Source organism: Panthera pardus, unplaced genomic scaffold, assembly GCF_024362965.1.
Source record: "Panthera pardus isolate Hobbes unplaced genomic scaffold, ASM2436296v1 HiC_scaffold_17, whole genome shotgun sequence".
NCBI classification, from domain to species: domain Eukaryota; kingdom Metazoa; phylum Chordata; class Mammalia; order Carnivora; family Felidae; genus Panthera; species Panthera pardus.
Window position 1 is genome coordinate 128497393 of NW_026526732.1, and position 17550 is coordinate 128514942.

The 17550-nt window shown below is 38.4% G+C and overlaps 1 protein-coding gene across 2 annotated transcripts in view; it reads left to right on the forward strand.

Annotated features, from left to right (window-relative positions):
- F13A1 (coagulation factor XIII A chain) overlaps positions 1–17550 on the forward strand; it is a 245345-nt gene that overhangs the window by 160869 nt on the left and 66926 nt on the right. Inside the window, exon 14 of one of the 2 annotated variants that reach the window (XM_019419830.2) lies at positions 56–1758. The exons of the other annotated variant lie outside the window; for it this stretch is intronic. Coding sequence (XP_019275375.1) covers positions 56–209 — 154 coding nt within the window. The 3' untranslated portion in view covers positions 210–1758. Of the gene's footprint in view, positions 1–55; positions 1759–17550 lie in introns of those variants that run through there. 2 annotated transcript variants of the gene reach the window in all.

Below are 17550 nucleotides of genomic sequence, written 5' to 3' on the forward strand. Positions count from 1 at the left end.
ACTGGATCTGCCTCTCTGAAGAGTAAAACCTTTCCTCTCTTTTCCATCCTTTCAGTGAAATCCGGCCCAACTCCACTGTGCAATGGGAAGAAGTTTGTCGACCCTGGGTGTCTGGCCCTCGGAAGCTGATAGCTAGCATGACCAGTGACTCCCTGAGACACGTGTATGGCGAGCTGGAGTTGCAGATTCAGAGACGACCTTCTGTGTAAATGCGCAGGGGGCTGAGATGGACCCAGGCACTGAGCCCCTTGCAGCCTTGGCTAAGGAAATTCTAATGCAAAAAATAGCTCTTGCTTTAACTTAGGTGTGAAGACCCAGCCAGGATTGCATGGGGCTCCAGAGTGGAGATGCCATGTATTTCAAACACAACTTTTCAGTATGACTATTCAATATGGAAGTTAGTTTTTAATCACTCCACCTTCCAAAGAATTCTGAGCATTAGCTTTAATTAAGCTCTAATTAAGCTCTCATAGCTCATAAGAGTAAAAGTCATCATTTATCATCACAAATGGCTGCAGCTCCAAATATCAGAGGACTTCATTTAACAAGGGGATTTGCTCAATACCTGGCTTCATGTAAAACAAGACTCTGATCTCCCACTCAGCCTTTTGGAGGTAGTATACTCCCCAAAAGGGAGAGAAGCACATGATTTGGGCCCTAGAATTCTATTCCCCCTTTTTGGAATTAGATTCTACTCTCTGTGTCAGAATATTTTTCCCAGGAATTGAGTACAACATCATTTTTCTTCTTGGCAAAGCCAGGGCAAGGTCTTTCATGTTGCACCTGCAGCAAAGCAACTGCCTGCCAAATTTCACAGATTTACCTTCTGAGAAGATGTGGCCCCATATTAACAAATTGCATTTGTGGGAAACTTAATCACCTACGAGGAGATAAGATAGCAGGTGCAATACTCAGATCTATTAAATAATGTAATTTTATGGTGAGTTCTATAGGAGGTGTCACACTGTGGCCTGATCAGCAGGAACCAATATCCCTTACTTTAACTCTTTTGGGACCACAATACTGTAAAGTAACAAGGCTGATTTGGGACAGGGAGAATGATGAATTAATCTCCTTAATTAGTGATTATACTTCATGTGTCTCTCTGGGATCCTTTCCTTCACACAATAATTCCAGCCCAAGTACATTTTTAGAGATAGAATAAGCCCTAGAAGTTGGAGACTCTGGCAGATTTGGTGGACAGACATGTGGAAGGATGAACAGCCACTAATTTCCTGTTGTCCTTCATATCGCTCATGTTGAGACATCAGCTCAGGACTCAAGCACTGAAAGGTAATATGGACTCCATTTTGCAAATAGCCAGTGCTGCCACAGACCCAATGACAGAGGATGCTAACAACATTTGTATTATGCTCCAAGATGCCAACAGGCAAGGCTATCTACTATGGATTTGCAAGCCTGATTTATGGCCAAAATTACCCATCGATAATGCCTAAGGTGTGATTCTTAACAAAAACAAAAGCAAAGTGGGAAAAGCCATAGTGGAATTTTCTGATCTATATAACCACATTTATAAGCCTTTGAGACTGTTCCCAGCACCAGGAATCCATGAAGAGTAGGGGTCACCTCTATAGTTGCATCATACCTAATTCTATTAACTAATCTCCCAGCCTTCCAATACTCAATTTTAAAATGAAATGCATTTTGCTATACTGTTAAACTGGCTTCATAGAGTGTATTCTTATTAACTAGAGTGTAATTGAAGCTTCAAATAAAGTTCATCTGATTGTGTTTGCATCTTCACAGAAGTGAACACTTTTTTTATTTTCTTAATTAATTAATTTATTTTTGAGAGAGAGTGAGAGGGGGAGGGGAAGAAAGAGAGAGAGGAAGAGAGAGAATCTCAAGCAGGCTGTGCACCGTCGGCACGGAGCCCAATGTGGGGCTCAAACTCACAAACCATGAGATCATGACTTGAGCTGAAACAGAGTTGGACGCTTAACTGACTGAGCCACCCAGGTGCCCCCAGAACTGAACACTTTTAATTTTCAATACAACATACTACTCACTACAAGTGCTCAAGAAACCACCCTTCCTTAGCAGTAGATAACTGACTCTGCAAGGAAAACAAGCATCTCTCCTTTAAAGGAAATTACTTTAGTCGGTACTCATGTCAGTTAGCTTTCCTTACTGCTCTCTTTACATTTTATTAACCGCATTCACCAAAGGAGGAAGTATACGTATTTAGTTCAAAACCAGCTTCCAGAAACTACAAAATCTCTGTAGATACTTTTTCATGAATGCTCTCCTGCATCATTATGGTGAATCAGTGGACAAACCAGCATGGATACCTATCATAATGAATACCCTTTTTGGTCTTAGAACAGAGGTGGAAAATATATGGCAAGTGTGTATGGGAGATCTTACATTCATGGCAAACATCACTGAATAATTGCAACTCAGATAAGACCTCAGAATTCTCCTCCACACAGTACTCCAGGCAGCTATTACCAACTGATTTAGAGTTGGCACTCAAAATAAAACCTATTCATCATGCCTAAGAGCCAGCCCATCCCCTCTGACAACTGGGATTCTACACTGTATAATAATGTTGCAGCTCTAAAAATCATTTTAGCGGTGGTAACAAGCAATGAATCTCAGCACCAGAGACTCTGAATTCTAGACTTTGCCTGTGCTAGTCCCCTGTGCTTCTGAACAAATCTTTATTTGTGTTTATAGCCTCAATAACCAAAGAAGGATAACAATACTTATGTTATCACAATATTCTTCTGGGGGATATATCAAGCAAAACTTCACAACAACACATGAAAAACTATAGATAGATGATAGACAATGAAATAGGTAGATAGGTAGATGAGATAGATAGATAATAGATGATAGATGATAGAGAGATAGATGATAGATAGATGATAGATAGATAGATAGATAGATAGAGATAGATAGATAGGAGAGATTGTATGAATACATATAATTACAAGTAATTTCACTTCATCAACCCTGTAAAAGAAGTAAATGTAATTATTTCCAGCCTGTTGTTGCAGAACCCAGAAAGGCCTAGGAAGCCATGAATCATGGTAAATCAAGGTATGGATAGGAGCAATTAGTGAAATCTACCCCTGGTTTACTATATTTTCTTTAAATATTTTGTCTCCCAAAGTTTTTAAGAATATTGAGTTAAAATCCCAGGGTCATGGGATGGAGCCCCACTTAAGATTCATTCTCTCTCTCTCTCTCTCTCTCTCTCTCTCTTTCTCTCTCTTCCCCCTTCCCCACTTGCACTCTGTCTTTAAAATAATTTTTTTTTAAAAAGGTGAGAAAGGTAGCATGTCAAGGGAGCTGTCCATTTCAAAGACTGATACAAGTATATTACAGACAACTTCCTAGAAGCTGAAATTTGGGCAACCAAGTAATTACCATTGGTAGAGACTGATGAAGACCCAGGATCTTATTCTTAGGGCCATTCTCACTGCTGTCTTAAAGACAAACTCTCCAAGTGAGTCAACTGCTTCTACAGATACTCCTTCCCACTTTAGGACAAGTGTTTCCTTTGTTTTCAGCATTTCAACTGTTTTACCTTCTTAAGTCTCTGTAGAAGAATGAAAACAAGATAACAAAAACATCTTTGAGTATGTCTCTCAGAAATCTCTCTATAAAAACAAACACGTGAATAACTGAGAAGAAAAAAAACAAAGACCTCCACTGCAGCAGGATGAGTGACTAAGAGACTGTGCTCACCTCAAGTGCCAGGAGTTACACTGAGCATTTTTTAGCTCCAAAGACAATAGACATTTTTTAAAAGATGCTTGGTCAGCTTGCTGCTGATACAATTAGTGAACCCCCATTAATTTTCACACTAATCATTGTTCTAGGACTTAAGTAATTATTTAAGCAATGTTTCACCAGCCCTGAAACTAATTCAAACATAAGGGGTCCTAATAAGTATTTCCTATTAGTGAAAACAAGTACCCAAAATACAAAAAAAGCATACTTTCCTCTTCTTTTTGGTTTGAGCAAGTTTAGACAGTGAGGAAACATAGCATGAAAAATAATTACAATCAGACTTAGAGTTTGTTACCTAAAAATGGTAGATTATAGATTACCATAAAATTGTCATCACTGCTCCTATTGAGTGGTGGTGTCCACCTTCCCTCCCCTCAACTCTAGGTGGTCTCTATGATTACTTTGACTGATAGAATGTGGTAGAAACAATGCTACCAGTTATATGGCCCAGGCCTTGGGAGACTGGTGGCTTTAATTTCTTCATTCCTGAAATCCTTTCCATAGAAGACCTAAGCTGCCATGTAAAAGCTCAACTACTTTGAGACTGCCATCCTAGAGAAACTACATTCAATGCTCTGGTCAACCATCATAGATGAACTCAGCCTTCCAGCAACCTCCACCAAAGCACCAGACAAGATAATGAAGCCATCTTAGCCCCCACCCCCATCCCAGACCAACTCATCCACCAGCAGAGTGCCACTGAGTAACCTTTGTCACTTAGAGCAGAATAATCACTCTGCCAAGCCTTGCCCAAATTCCTGACTCATCAAATCATGAGAGATGACAAAATGGTTGTTGTTTTACATCACTGAATTTGAGGTTATCTGCAATGCAGTAAGATGAAACCAGAGCACTTAACCCAACAATCTCAGAAAGGAGAGCAATTTACTGATTAACAGCTTTTTTTGATTTGGGGAAATGCTATGTTTTTGAACTTCATCTTTTCTTTCCAAAAATATGTAGTGATATATAGTTTGCTGTTACTCAACAGCTTCCATGTATTGGAAGAGACCTAAACATGTATTCTTCCAAGTTTAATAATTTAAATATTGCCAGTTCCTTCAACTCTTCCTTTTAAGCTATGGTTTTCTGGGACCTTCATCAGCTTCATCAGGGATTGGTTAGATGCTGTAACTTGAAGATGAGAGAGAAGGCACAACAAAAAGGCTGATACTGCTCTCTCACAGAGACTTAGGAAGTAGGACCATTCCACTAAGAACCTCAAAGAGCAGGTCAAATCCTCTACTACCCCCATAAACCCAGCCTCCCCATGAGCCGAAGTACTGGGAAACAGTCTGGTCATGAACCTACGTGCCATTGTTTTCTCCTTGAATGTTCAAAAATGCCTTGATTTGCATATAGGTCTACACTGATTTAGCTCTAAACTACTTGAAACAAAATGGAATGAAATAATTTATTTTTCTATTAGTTATACCTAAACCCAAAATTTGTGGCTGCTATTACAGGTGAGCTGGATAATGGCCTGAAACCTGAAGTTTCTGGTTAAAGATGAGAAACTAGCCAATTGATGTTAGAGCAGTCTTACCCTCTAGAAATGTGTCCTCAGCACTCACTAGTGGTGATAATGAGTAGCTATCCTCCTGCCCAACCTCTCATCTACAAGGGCCTTTCTGCCACAGTGAGGCTCCCCATTTTTGTGCTGTCTTTCACCAAAACATCCAAAACCCACAGAAGGCCTATATCCAGGTGGCTCCCTGAGATCCCTGACAGAAGGCACTGGGAGTAGTCAATCCCTGTTGTTCTTGCCCATGCTCATCAATACCACACAGCCCTCAGAAAGCAGAGGGGCACCTGCTTTTCCATTCTATACTTTTTCCTCAAAAGAGAGATTCCTAAGCTTAGTAGAGTATCCCTTCATATCGCAAACCATGACATTTAATATGGATTGTGAATAGTTTCCTACCATAATGACATTGATCACTTTTCCTTTACTGTTTCTGGGGTAGTTTGTTAAGGCTAATGTTACCCATATTTCAGATTTGGACAACTATATCATCTGGGGATTTTCAAGTGAGAAGTTCACCCTCCCACCAAGTATTCCCCTACCCAAACCATGCCTGTCTAGGCTGAAGTGCCCATGGTATTAGCCTGGTGTTGCCAAACTTGATTTTTGTACATCTCTTTTGGTATAGACACAAGGCCAAGCTTATGAGTATTTTTTCTTTTGTCTTGGCTATAACCATGAATTCAAAAAATATGACTCTAATAAAGGAATCTGCCTTTTATGCTGATAATTAAAATGCTAGGTATCTTCAATAACATTCTAATTAACTTTATTGAGTATACAATGCTAAAAGCCCATATAGATCAACAAAGTGTTATTACTGATATAAAATTGAAAAATAGGTGTAATACAGCAAAATCTCTATGTTGAAAAACAATAGGCTTCCATGATATCTTCACTAGTAATGTTAAGCAGAAAGTGACAGCTATTATCTGGGAAAGGTATGATAAAAAAAATAAATAAATAAAAGCATGGGCTCACCTAAATAACCCAAATAGTGAAAATATAATATAAAAGTACTCTACTTCCATCATTTCTTTTCGTTAATCCTGCTTATCTCCAAAAAAAAATCTAATTTAAGCAGAGCCACGGTATCTATGTATCCTAACTTGTGCTTAATGTTTTGTTCTGTTAGTACTCATTATATGTAAAATAATAACACATAATGAAATCCTGGCTGTATGTTGCTTTTCAAAAATTAATACATTAGATAATTAGGTATCCAAAAGGTTACCTTCACTGTTATTTTTTCATTGGTGTTATTACTAATAAAACATGCTGTTTATATCCCATGGCACCCTTGGTCCTGTGCTGAATTGAGCAGCAGTGAAGAGTCCTGTCCTGCCAAAAATAGTGACTGATCCAGGGTTCTTCTGGTGACAATGTAGAATTTGAAAAACTACTTGGCAGTATCTACTAAATCCAAATACATGTTGCGACCCAGTAATTCAACTCCTAAGTATATTTCTGATAGAAATATGTACATATATTTATCAATAGATAAGACCGTTTAAGAATGTTCATAACATTCAAAATAATCAAAACATTTTTCAGGAATCCAGATGATCCTTAACTGGGTGCTCCAGCTTGGGATTTCTCATGAGGTAGCAGTCAAGGTTAGCCAGGACTGTGGTCTCATCTGAAGATTGCTCTCAGCTGTCAGCTGCCGGTTCTCTGCAGACTGGTGCACCAAGGACTCGGTTCCTTGCTGGCTGTGAGCTGGTGGCCTCTCCCAGTTCCTTGTCCTGCTGGCCTCACCATAGAGCAGCTCACAAGTTGACACTGGGCTTGCATCACAATGAGGAGTCAAGAGAGAAAGACAGAATCTAAAATCTTTTTGTGACCTAACCTCAGAAATGACACCCATCATTTTTGTCATACTCTGTTAAAAATGAGTCACTGAGTCGAGCCCTACAGTCAACAGAAAGGAATTACACAGGGCATGAATATCAGGACGTGGGAATCATTGGGGGATATCTTAGTTATTCCTCAAGGAAATTTGAGTTAAAAAAATTGTTCTTAGAAGTGCTAAGATGAAGTCATACGTTTTTGGTTTTATGTTGCCCTCCTTCCAAGGCCTAAGAAGCTATCCATGCATACTAAGTGACTTCCAATTAAATTTTTTGAGGGTCTTTCCTCCATAACAGAAGACATCAAGCTTGAGGATTTACTTCTTGAAAGGCCACCATCTGACCAGAACGAAACGAGTCTCTTTGACCAACTAGTCTAGTTTTCTAGCTAAGAGGGTAATATCTGGATGCCAGAGAAGGAGGAGTTGGTGTTTTCACTTCAATACCACATAGAAACAGAACGCAAAAAAAGCCAACAGTCTTCACCGTTGATATTCAGGCTACCTCAGCTAGGGTTCACCTTGTTGTATTTAAAAGCCAGTAAATGCAGCAGAGATTGTGTGGCAGACCATATGTTAACACATGGAGAAATAATACCCTTTAATCTTAAAGTTGATTATCTCTTTCCATCTCTGCTGTGCCTTGGCATGGCTTCCCCTGACAATTTCTACCAAATGTTGAAAGAAGTTGTAGTATCTGGCTGACCCATCACGATGATTTCCTTTGCCAAAAATGACTAACAGTTTCAAATGACTAAAATAGATCCCATTTAGGCAAGCATCCACTTTTCAACTTATAAAAGGTCTGTGGTTCTGGTGTATACATCGCTATGTACCTGGTCCAGAATAGTCTGTCAGTAAGCGTTGTTGAATGAATGAATGGTGATAATGGCCACCTAATGGAGCAGGGAAAGTGTTACTCTCCCTGGTACTTATAGTTCAGGTTGGTCCTGTCATTTTGGTTACTCTCATTCAAGTATTTCCCATATGCCACTAAAATCCCAAAGCACTTTGTCTCCAGGCAGTTTGTTTCCTTTTTACCATTCCACCCCCTAGAGTTGGCCTAAGAATTAAAGCCTAAATAATATAAAAAGGAATGGGAGTCAAGATGGGGCAAGAATGACAACTCCATCACTGAACACAGCTCATTTGAACAAAACCTACTGACTTTCTGCTTCTCCTTGGAAATGGAACATCCTGAAACATTTAACCTGAATTATCCTAACCAAATTTTCCCAGAACCCTAGCTCCTCTTTTCCCATGACAAACGCCCTCAAAAAAATAGAGAGTCAGAAATAGCCTTTTTCTCTGCTCAGACTACTGCCAACATGATTTTAAACAATTCTGCAGATAACATTAGTCACTCTAGAGCACCTTTGGTTGCTGAGATTGGGGTTCAGGGTGAGGCTGGGTTTAGGGAACTTAGAGGTGAAGACAACAGAAAGGAAAGAAGCTAAGCTTTTATTTTCTATCTCCAAACTGGATACCACGTGCTGACCTTCCCACAAATACAGCTCTCACCATGGACTAAACAACCACCCAAGGTAGTGAGTCCTCAACCTGGACATGCCGAAGCAAAGATCTGGTGGCAGCCCATCTGTTGGGGTTGGTTTCATGAAATTCTGCACTAGACAAGAGAATAGAGAAGATGATTTCTAGAATCACTTCCAAGTCTAGGGATCTATCATTTTAAGACTGCATTTTCTATAATACCTAACACTTCCACATCAACACAGTCAGCTGAAACACTCAGTGTGTCATTCAATCATTCTGTGACCAAGATGGCTATCATGGATCATGCTTGCAGCATGTGTCCATAAACAAGAATTTTGCTACCTCACTCATAATTCATAACTGGAGCCTCCTGAGTATGCCATTGTAGCCAACTGTGTTTATCAGATAAGGACAACATGCTCTTGGACTGCTAGTAATGAAAATGTAGAAGTAACAAGAGTTAGAGACTTCCCAATTTATTAACTAGGTTCCCAGTCTTTTTCCACAGCATGTGAGGCCCAATTTTTAATGACAATAGCCTTCCAATTAACAACCATGGAATATTAGTTAAAGCAGGTTAAAATAGAGGTCTATAAGTAAATTGATGTTAAGGACTGGGCAATTAATAACAATTAAGGTTCCAAAAATGTTAACTATATCAGTAGTTTGGAGGAGTTCAAAATTTCAAGAAATACTACATACATATGGAGGCACAAATTCATTGAAAAGCGTGTGGTACTCTGCGTTGTACAGACCCATTGCTAGCTAGCTACCATCCAGAATGTGAATAAGCTTTGAGATAGCTGGGAATCAGAAGACAGGTCTGGGAGGAAAAACTATCAGCAGCAAGACAACTGAACAGTGTATGATGAGATGGAAGCTAATCTTCCCTCGAAGCTGGCTGGGAAAGGGACTCCTCCTTTAACATGGAAATGTTAGGGACCTCTGGGTAGGAAGAGTAGGCTAAAGTCGTGGGCCAGAATGAATACAACAGTGAAGGACCTGGGCCCAATGGTGGGCCCTACAAAATAAGGAGAGAGAACATTTAAATAAAGGAGTTACCAAATTACTGCCTACTTCACAGGTCCACATACACTTAATACTGCTGTTCCTTTCCTCCAAACCCCCCTCCAAGAATTAACCAATTTGCTCATTCATTGGCCTTGGACCTTGGGGATCTTGTTTCTCTTACTTTATCCACCAGGGAGTGGTAAAAAGTCTTCTAAAGTGCAGATCTGACTGGGCTGTTAACTATGAAGTCTCAGCCTTTCCGTCTATAACACTACTTAAAGTAGAAAATTTCATAGAAAATTGGGATTGTCTGTTCTGTAAAGAATCAGGCATTAAGGGCTGATGGTATAATTGCCACTTTCTGTGTCCCTCATCTTAACAGACCACAGGAAAGCAGCCCTGGAAAGAGTAGCATTCAAACTCCACTCTTGTGGAATAATTTTCCTGGGAAAGTAATTTAAACTTCATGTTCCTGAGTAATTTTCAGGGAAAGAAAAAACCTATAATTCCAGATATAGAGATGTCTCATTTAGAGTGAAATGTAGATGTCTGTTATTTCCAAATTCTTAGGGCATTAAATGCACGAGAACTATGCTTTCAGGAAAATCTGAATTAACAAAAATGATGCTGTGAGAAAAGGGAAATTTCATGTCTCAAAAGACCAAGTGCTGACACCATATATCCTGTTAGTAAGTGCATCGGTCCTTGTCCTAAGAAAGGGTGGGAGAGGCTGAGCAGACTGGGAACTGACACACCATGACTGAACACCACTTCTTTTTTTATTTTTTTGAAGGTTAATATTTCAATTTTTTTTTCTATTTTAATTTATTTAAATTCAGGTTAGCTAACATACCATGTAGTATTGGTTTCAGAAGTAGAACCCAGTGATTCATCAACATTACTTCCATATAACACCCAGTGTTCATCACAAGTGCCCTTCTTAATGCCTATCACCCATTTAACCTATCCCCTCCCACCTGCAGGCCAGCAACCCTCAGTTTTTTCTCTGTATTTAAGAGTCTCTTATTGTTTGTCTCCCTCTCTGTTTTTACCTTATCTTTTCTTCACTTACCCTATGTTTACCTATTATGTTTCTTAAATTCCACATATGAGTGAAATCATACGATATTTGTCTTTCTCTGACTCATTTTGCTTAGCATAATATAGTCTAGTTCCATCCATGTTGTTGTAAATGGCAAAATTTCATTCTTTTTGATAGCCCAGTAGTATTCCATTGTGTGTGTGTGTGTGTATGTGTGTGTGTGTATGTGTGTGTGTGTATGTGTGTGTGTCTATATATATATATATATATATATATATATATATATATACCGCATTTTCTTTATCCATTCATCAGTTAATGAACATTTGGGCTCTTTCCATAATTTGGTTATAGTTGATAGTGCTGCTATAAACATTGGGGTGTATGTGCCCCTTTGAATTAGCCTTTTTGTATCCTTTAGATAAGTACCTAGTAGTGCTATTGCTGGGTCATAGGGTAGTTCTGTTTTTAATTTTCTGAAGAGCCTCTGTACTGTTTCCAGAGGGGTTCCACCAGTTTGCATTCCCAACAGTCCAAAAGGGTTCCCCTTACTGCACATCCTCACCAGCATCCGTTGTTTCCTGAGTTGTTCAGTTTAGCCATTCTGAAGGGTGTGAGGTGGTATCTCATTGTGGTTTTGATTTGTATTTCCCTGATGATGAGTGATGTATGTTGAGGATTTTTTCATGTGTCTGCTAGCCATCTGGATGTATCTATTCATGTCTTCTGCCTAGTCATTCACTGGATTATTTGTTTTGGGGGGGTGTTGAGTTTGTTAAGTTCTTTATAGATTTTGGACACTAACCCTTTGTCAAATATGTCATTTTCATAGACTTCATCTCAGATTCTCAGTAACTCTCTCCCCTTGCCTTCTCCTGGCCTCAGGGAAGGTTTACAGCATCTTTGTCTCCCCTATGCATCCCTTCTCTACCTTGACTCCTTTGCATATGCATGTGAAAACCGTTAGATTTTGGAATTCTAGGAAAAGATAATGAAAGTAGATGCATGGCCTCATTATGGCTGATCCTTAAATGGATCCAAATTGAAATGTGGACAGTGCTGAGCCAAAAGCAATATCAACTACAGAACTCATCCAAAGGATTCTATATTTGGGTACTAAAGAAACTTAAGATAAATACAATAGTTTTTCTCTCTCAGAATATCATGAGTTTTAAAAAAGAGGTAATACACATGCAAACAATAGCATAGAAATAAGGATAGCTTGAAGTGAACACGGTCACATCTCAAAAACAATGTTTATGTGAAAGCAAGTTACAGAATAACCTATATATTATAACTCTTAATTAAAATTTAAGACCTTTCAAAGTAAACTCTACTTTGCATATGGCTGCATATCCATGTAATACACGTGTGAAGCATTCATGAGTAGCATGCACACCAATTTAAAGGCTGTGATTATCACTAGCAGAGATCAGAGAGAGAGACATAAAGAATTTCAATCTGGGTTGTGGGTACACAGATTTCCCAGACTATATGTTTCTGTATATTTGAAATATCATAATAAACAGATCATTTCAAAATTTTATAAAAAACAATAGCCTTTCTTTCTAAAGACGCAGTCACTCTTAGCAAGACCTAATTTCATTGATTTCTATGATAATTTCCTTTTAATTCTATTACAATTCTTTGTCTCATATATGAAGAGAAAGGAAAGATATGAAAAAGGTGAGTGAAAAGCTATTTCAAATTTAAATAATAAAGAAATGCTTTTTGATAATCTCTTGATGGTCTGGGTAGCCTACTCTATAAACCAATAGTGATGATTTCATTATATCTTGGTTGCTGGAATGCAGTATCATTTTAGTCTTAAAAGGCTAAATCATTTTCTGCTCTTTGTAAGTATTCATATCAAGGACATAGGCACTAAATTCTAAGGCTTACAAGTGCAAAGTTACACTTCCTGATTTGCAAAATAAATTATCTTTCTCACTGAATCACCTATGCCAGGCTTAATTAACCATTTAGTAATGTCATCCAGATAAGATTTAGCTAATTCATATGATTTGTCTAACTTCCTATTTTTTTAATATTTATTTTTGAGCGAGCGAGACAGAGGGCAAGCGGGGGGAAGGGACAGAGAGAGAGGGAAACCTAGAATCTGAAGCAAGCTCCAGGATCCGAGCTGTCAGCACAGAGCCTGATATGGGGCTCAAACTCACAAACTGCAAGATCATGACCTGAGCCAAAGTCGGATGCTTAACTGACTGAGCTACCCAGGAACCCCTGATTTGTCTAACTTCTATGTTTTCCACATCATCTATACAATGCTTTATATGTATCAAGTTCTCAATTAAATGTAAGTTGAATTTAATTTCATGTTTATTTGTTAAACAGGTTCATAATCCATATGAAAAAGACTGTTTAAACTCTCCTCCTTTACATCAAACTAGAAACAAGGCTTTTTTAGTTCTCTTTCTTTATATTCCTCTCAAAAGCTATGGATTAATGAGAATAAAAACTATTTAAGGTCAGATTCTCATGGTGTGTCAAAGTGGCAAAGCCCCGGAAATATAAGATGAAGGTAGTTCCAATGATGTGTGTGTGAAGAACAGAGACCCTACTGCAGCCCCTGCCCAGGCAGATTGACCAGAAAGCTAACGAAGCTTATGTTTCTTCAAGCCTTTCCAAAGCCCTGGAGGGGTCCTGACTTGATTGTCATATGGTCATAAATATTACAAAATTTGCAAAAGGAAAGATATTTTAACAACAATCAATGAAATTAGCAGTTTTCCCTCTGTCACACCTCTCTTTGTGTTAGGTGGCATTGGACCATTCAAGGCATTTTGTGGATACAGATAAGGGAACGATGAATTGAGAATAGATCCACTCTGTATTTAGTTGGATACATTTGTGTGGTTCACTTCCCTTTTGTGTATAGGAAATTTATTGCTAGTTGTCTCAACATGAGAATGGTTTCCAGGAATATTGCTATCTCTTCCTCACAAAAGGTGCAGGGAACAGAAATATGCTGTGGTATGACTGTGACTTAGGGTGTTTCTCACTGGAAGTATGTGGGAGAAACGAGGTTTCAAATGTAAACAGCTGGAAGCTAGTCTGTGTATTTATAAACTAAGAATTCACTCCCTATCAATAACAAATGAAAAAAAAACTGTTCTATCAGATATACACTAAATAATACAGCATATATAACTTTAAATATACCATGTCTGTTTTTGGGGGGAGGATAATGTAAAATAATATTTTGATTTTTTTTTTTAGGTTACAGCACATAAGCAATTACATCAGCATGTGGACTCACATGTTTTATGCATCCCAAAATATCAGATCACATCTTAGTAAATTTGATATGCCTAAACGTAGCAAAGTCTGATAGTTCCAGATGAAGTACCATGAAAATTTTCACTGATGCAATGAAACAGGCTGAAAAAACAAGTATTCCAGTGACAAACTCTTATGCATGTTCACCCATAAGTCATAATGTATGTCATAATAGTAATTTGACTACACAATTATGCTTCTAGGTGTAACATGGGAGTAATTTTAAAATGCATTCAAATTGCACTTGTTCATGCCCACTACCAGATAAATTTTGAGATATTTTCAAAATTCTAGATCATACTAAGATTCAAATGTGACTAGAAGGAAGAATCCTAGTGGGAGCCAAAAAGTAAACAAAAAGACAGAAGACTTGCAGAAGTTTCAAAATGTTAAAACCTTCTTCAAGCATTTCTGTTTGCCTTGCCTCTTCCTATCATTCTTTCTTCCAGAATAATTCAAACAAAACACCTTTAGATGGGGCCAAGCAAAGTGGTGGGGTGACAACATCCCAGCAGAGGGTGTTGGAACCCAGGCAAATTGAAGAGGGGACCCATCTGGGGGGTGGTGGTAATACAAGATGGGCTGTCAGAACCTGAATGAGGTGAGAGAGAGGTTCTCATAGGATGGAATAATGACAGCAATGAGGGAAATAGTATCAGAGCCCAAACAGGGTGAGAGGCAGTCTTTATAGGAGTATGGCATCGGCCCAGCACAGACTGTTGGATCCAGAACCAGGTGAAGAAGAAGGAGGAGGAGGAGGAGAAGAAATAGAAGGTGTCCATGTAATGGGAGGGCGGTGATATCAGCAGCCTGGCACGGGCCAGTGGAACCCAAACTAGGTGGGAAAGTAGCACAGTGCAGGTTGTCAAAGCCCCAAGTCAAGTACGGAAGGCATCCTCATTGGAAATAGTGGTAGTGGCAGCCCAAGGCAGAGTATTAGAGCCCAAGCTAGGTAGGTGAAGTGTCTTTGTGGCAGAAGAGATGGATGGATGCCGGCCAGTATTGGTGACAGAAGACTGGTAAATAATTATATTGCAGATAGTTACAAATATGAAAAGGAAAAACACTAGAATGTTTTCAACACCCTGTAGTGTTAAATTGAAATTGTAAGTATTGGTGTGACCTCACATGATAGATACATAGATAGATAGATAGATGATAGATAGATGGATAGATAGATAGATAAAAATATGTGTATTATGTCTATAATGTACATACATGCTTACATTCCCTCATTCTGTCCACTGTTACTGATACCTAATAGCAATGAACACACCTAACATACACATCATGGTTTCTAAATACCATTTTCCACAGAAGGGAACCAAGACTTCTTAGAAAAATGGCTAATTCTAGGGCTGGGGCAGGGAAAATACAAGATGAGCCTGGATTATCTTGTGGCAGAAAAATCAGGAAGTACTCAAAGAATGGTGGGAATATGTAAATAGGACACAAAAGCCAGCTTGAGGGGACAACCACTGACTAAAGCTAAGAACAATTTTTGCACTGGAATAAATAATAGTAACAGATTATAACTGATTAAATAAACCATGGGTCTTTGCTAATATAAATAAATAAACAGAAGTGTCTATCTTATACCAACTCATGAATGTAAAAAAAAAATAGTTGAATTAGAAACTAACCATTTAAACATTATGCTAAGTGAAATAAGCCAGACAAAGAAGAACAAATACTAGAGGCACGTGGGTGGCTCAGTTGGTTAAGCAGCCAGCTCTTGATTTTGCCTCAGGTCATAATCCCAGGGTTGTGAGATCAAGCCCTGCATTGGGCTCCATGCTGAGTGTGGAGCCTGCTTAAGATATGTGTGTGTGTGTGTGTGTGTGTGTGTGTGTGTGTGTGCATTAGTAACTTTCTTGTTCACCAAAGAATCAAAATAGATGCTCCTTATCATTAAGTAGTATAATAGATAAGAACTCAGTATTTCAATATTGGTGAATGGTGTTTAACTTGGAAAAACATCATATTTTATGTCAATATTTAAAATCATATTTTTATTGGGGTGCCTGGGTGGCTCAGTTGGTTAAGCATCTATCTTTGGCTCATGACTCGTGAGTTCAAGCCGCACATTGGGCTCTGCACTGACAGTGCAAAGCCTGCTTGGGATTCTCATTCTCTCTCTCTCTCTCTCTCTCTCTCTCTCTCCCTCTGCCCATCCCCTACTATCTCTCTCAAAAAAGAAGAGGAAGAAGGAGAAGAAGAAGGAGGAGGAGGAGGAGGAGAAATATTACATGATACTATTTATATGAGGAATCTAAAATAGTCAAACTGGTAGAAACAGAGAGTTGAATGGCGGTTGCCAAAGCCTGAGAGGAGAGCAAAACAGGGATGTAGTAGTCAAAAGATACAAAGTTTCAGTTATGTAAGAATAAGTAAGTCCTAGAGATCTCCTATACAGCATACCGCCTATAGTAAATAATATTTTATTTATACTTAAATATTTGCTAAGGGGGTAGATCTTATATTAGGTGATCTTGTCACACACACACACACACACACACACACACACAAACACACGTAATAAATAAAGAGGATGGGCGGAAACTTTTAGAGGTGATGGATGTGTGATGGCATAGATTGTCATGATTGTTTGATGGTTGTATACTGTCTCTAAACTCACCAAGTTATATACATTAAATATGCACAGATTTTTGCACATCAATACCTCAATAAAGTGTTTTTTTTTTTAAATTTAAGAAAATAACCACTTAACAAACATCATAGTTCATTTAGTCAAGAAATATCGACGGATACTAAAACTAGTAGGTGAAAGTTTGACAACAAATGGGATAGTTAAATAGTCTCCCAAAATTTCCCCCACAAAGCATGTATTAATTACAAAAGGAAAAAAGGTAACATGGCAGAAACCTGGCAGACACTACCAATAATGGGATAAATCAAAATCATGTGCCACTTAATATAACACAACGAGAAAAAAGCAGCGTGATTACTGTGATACTGTTGTCATAGATGCATAACCTGAATATAATCATGAAGGAATATTGGCGGTATCTAAAGGAACACTTTCAAAATAATGGGTTCATAATCACCAAAGATGTCTTAATCATGAAAAAAAAAAAAGTTAGAGAGGGAGGGAGCCAAACCATAAGAGACTCTTAAAAACTGAGAACAATCTGAGGGTTGATGGAGGGTAGGTGATGGGCATCGAGGAGGGCACCTGTTGGGATGAGAACTGGATGTTGTATGGAAACCAATTTGACAATAAATTTCATATTACAAAAATAATAATAAAATAAAATGAGTAGGTTAAAAAAAAAAAAAAAACAAGGAGAGAGTGAAGAACTGCTCCAGATTGAAAGACTCTAAAGACATGATCCTTTAATCATAAAACACATTATTGGGATCAATGTAGAATTTGAAGGGGATCTGAGAATTAGATAATAATGATATATCAATGTTAAGTTTGTGGTATTGATGGTTCTATTACAGTTATGTAGATAAATGTCTTTGTTTGAAAGAAATGTATTCTAAAGTGTTCAGTGGTGAGGTATCATATCAGCAGTTTACATTGAAAAGGTTGGGGAAGGA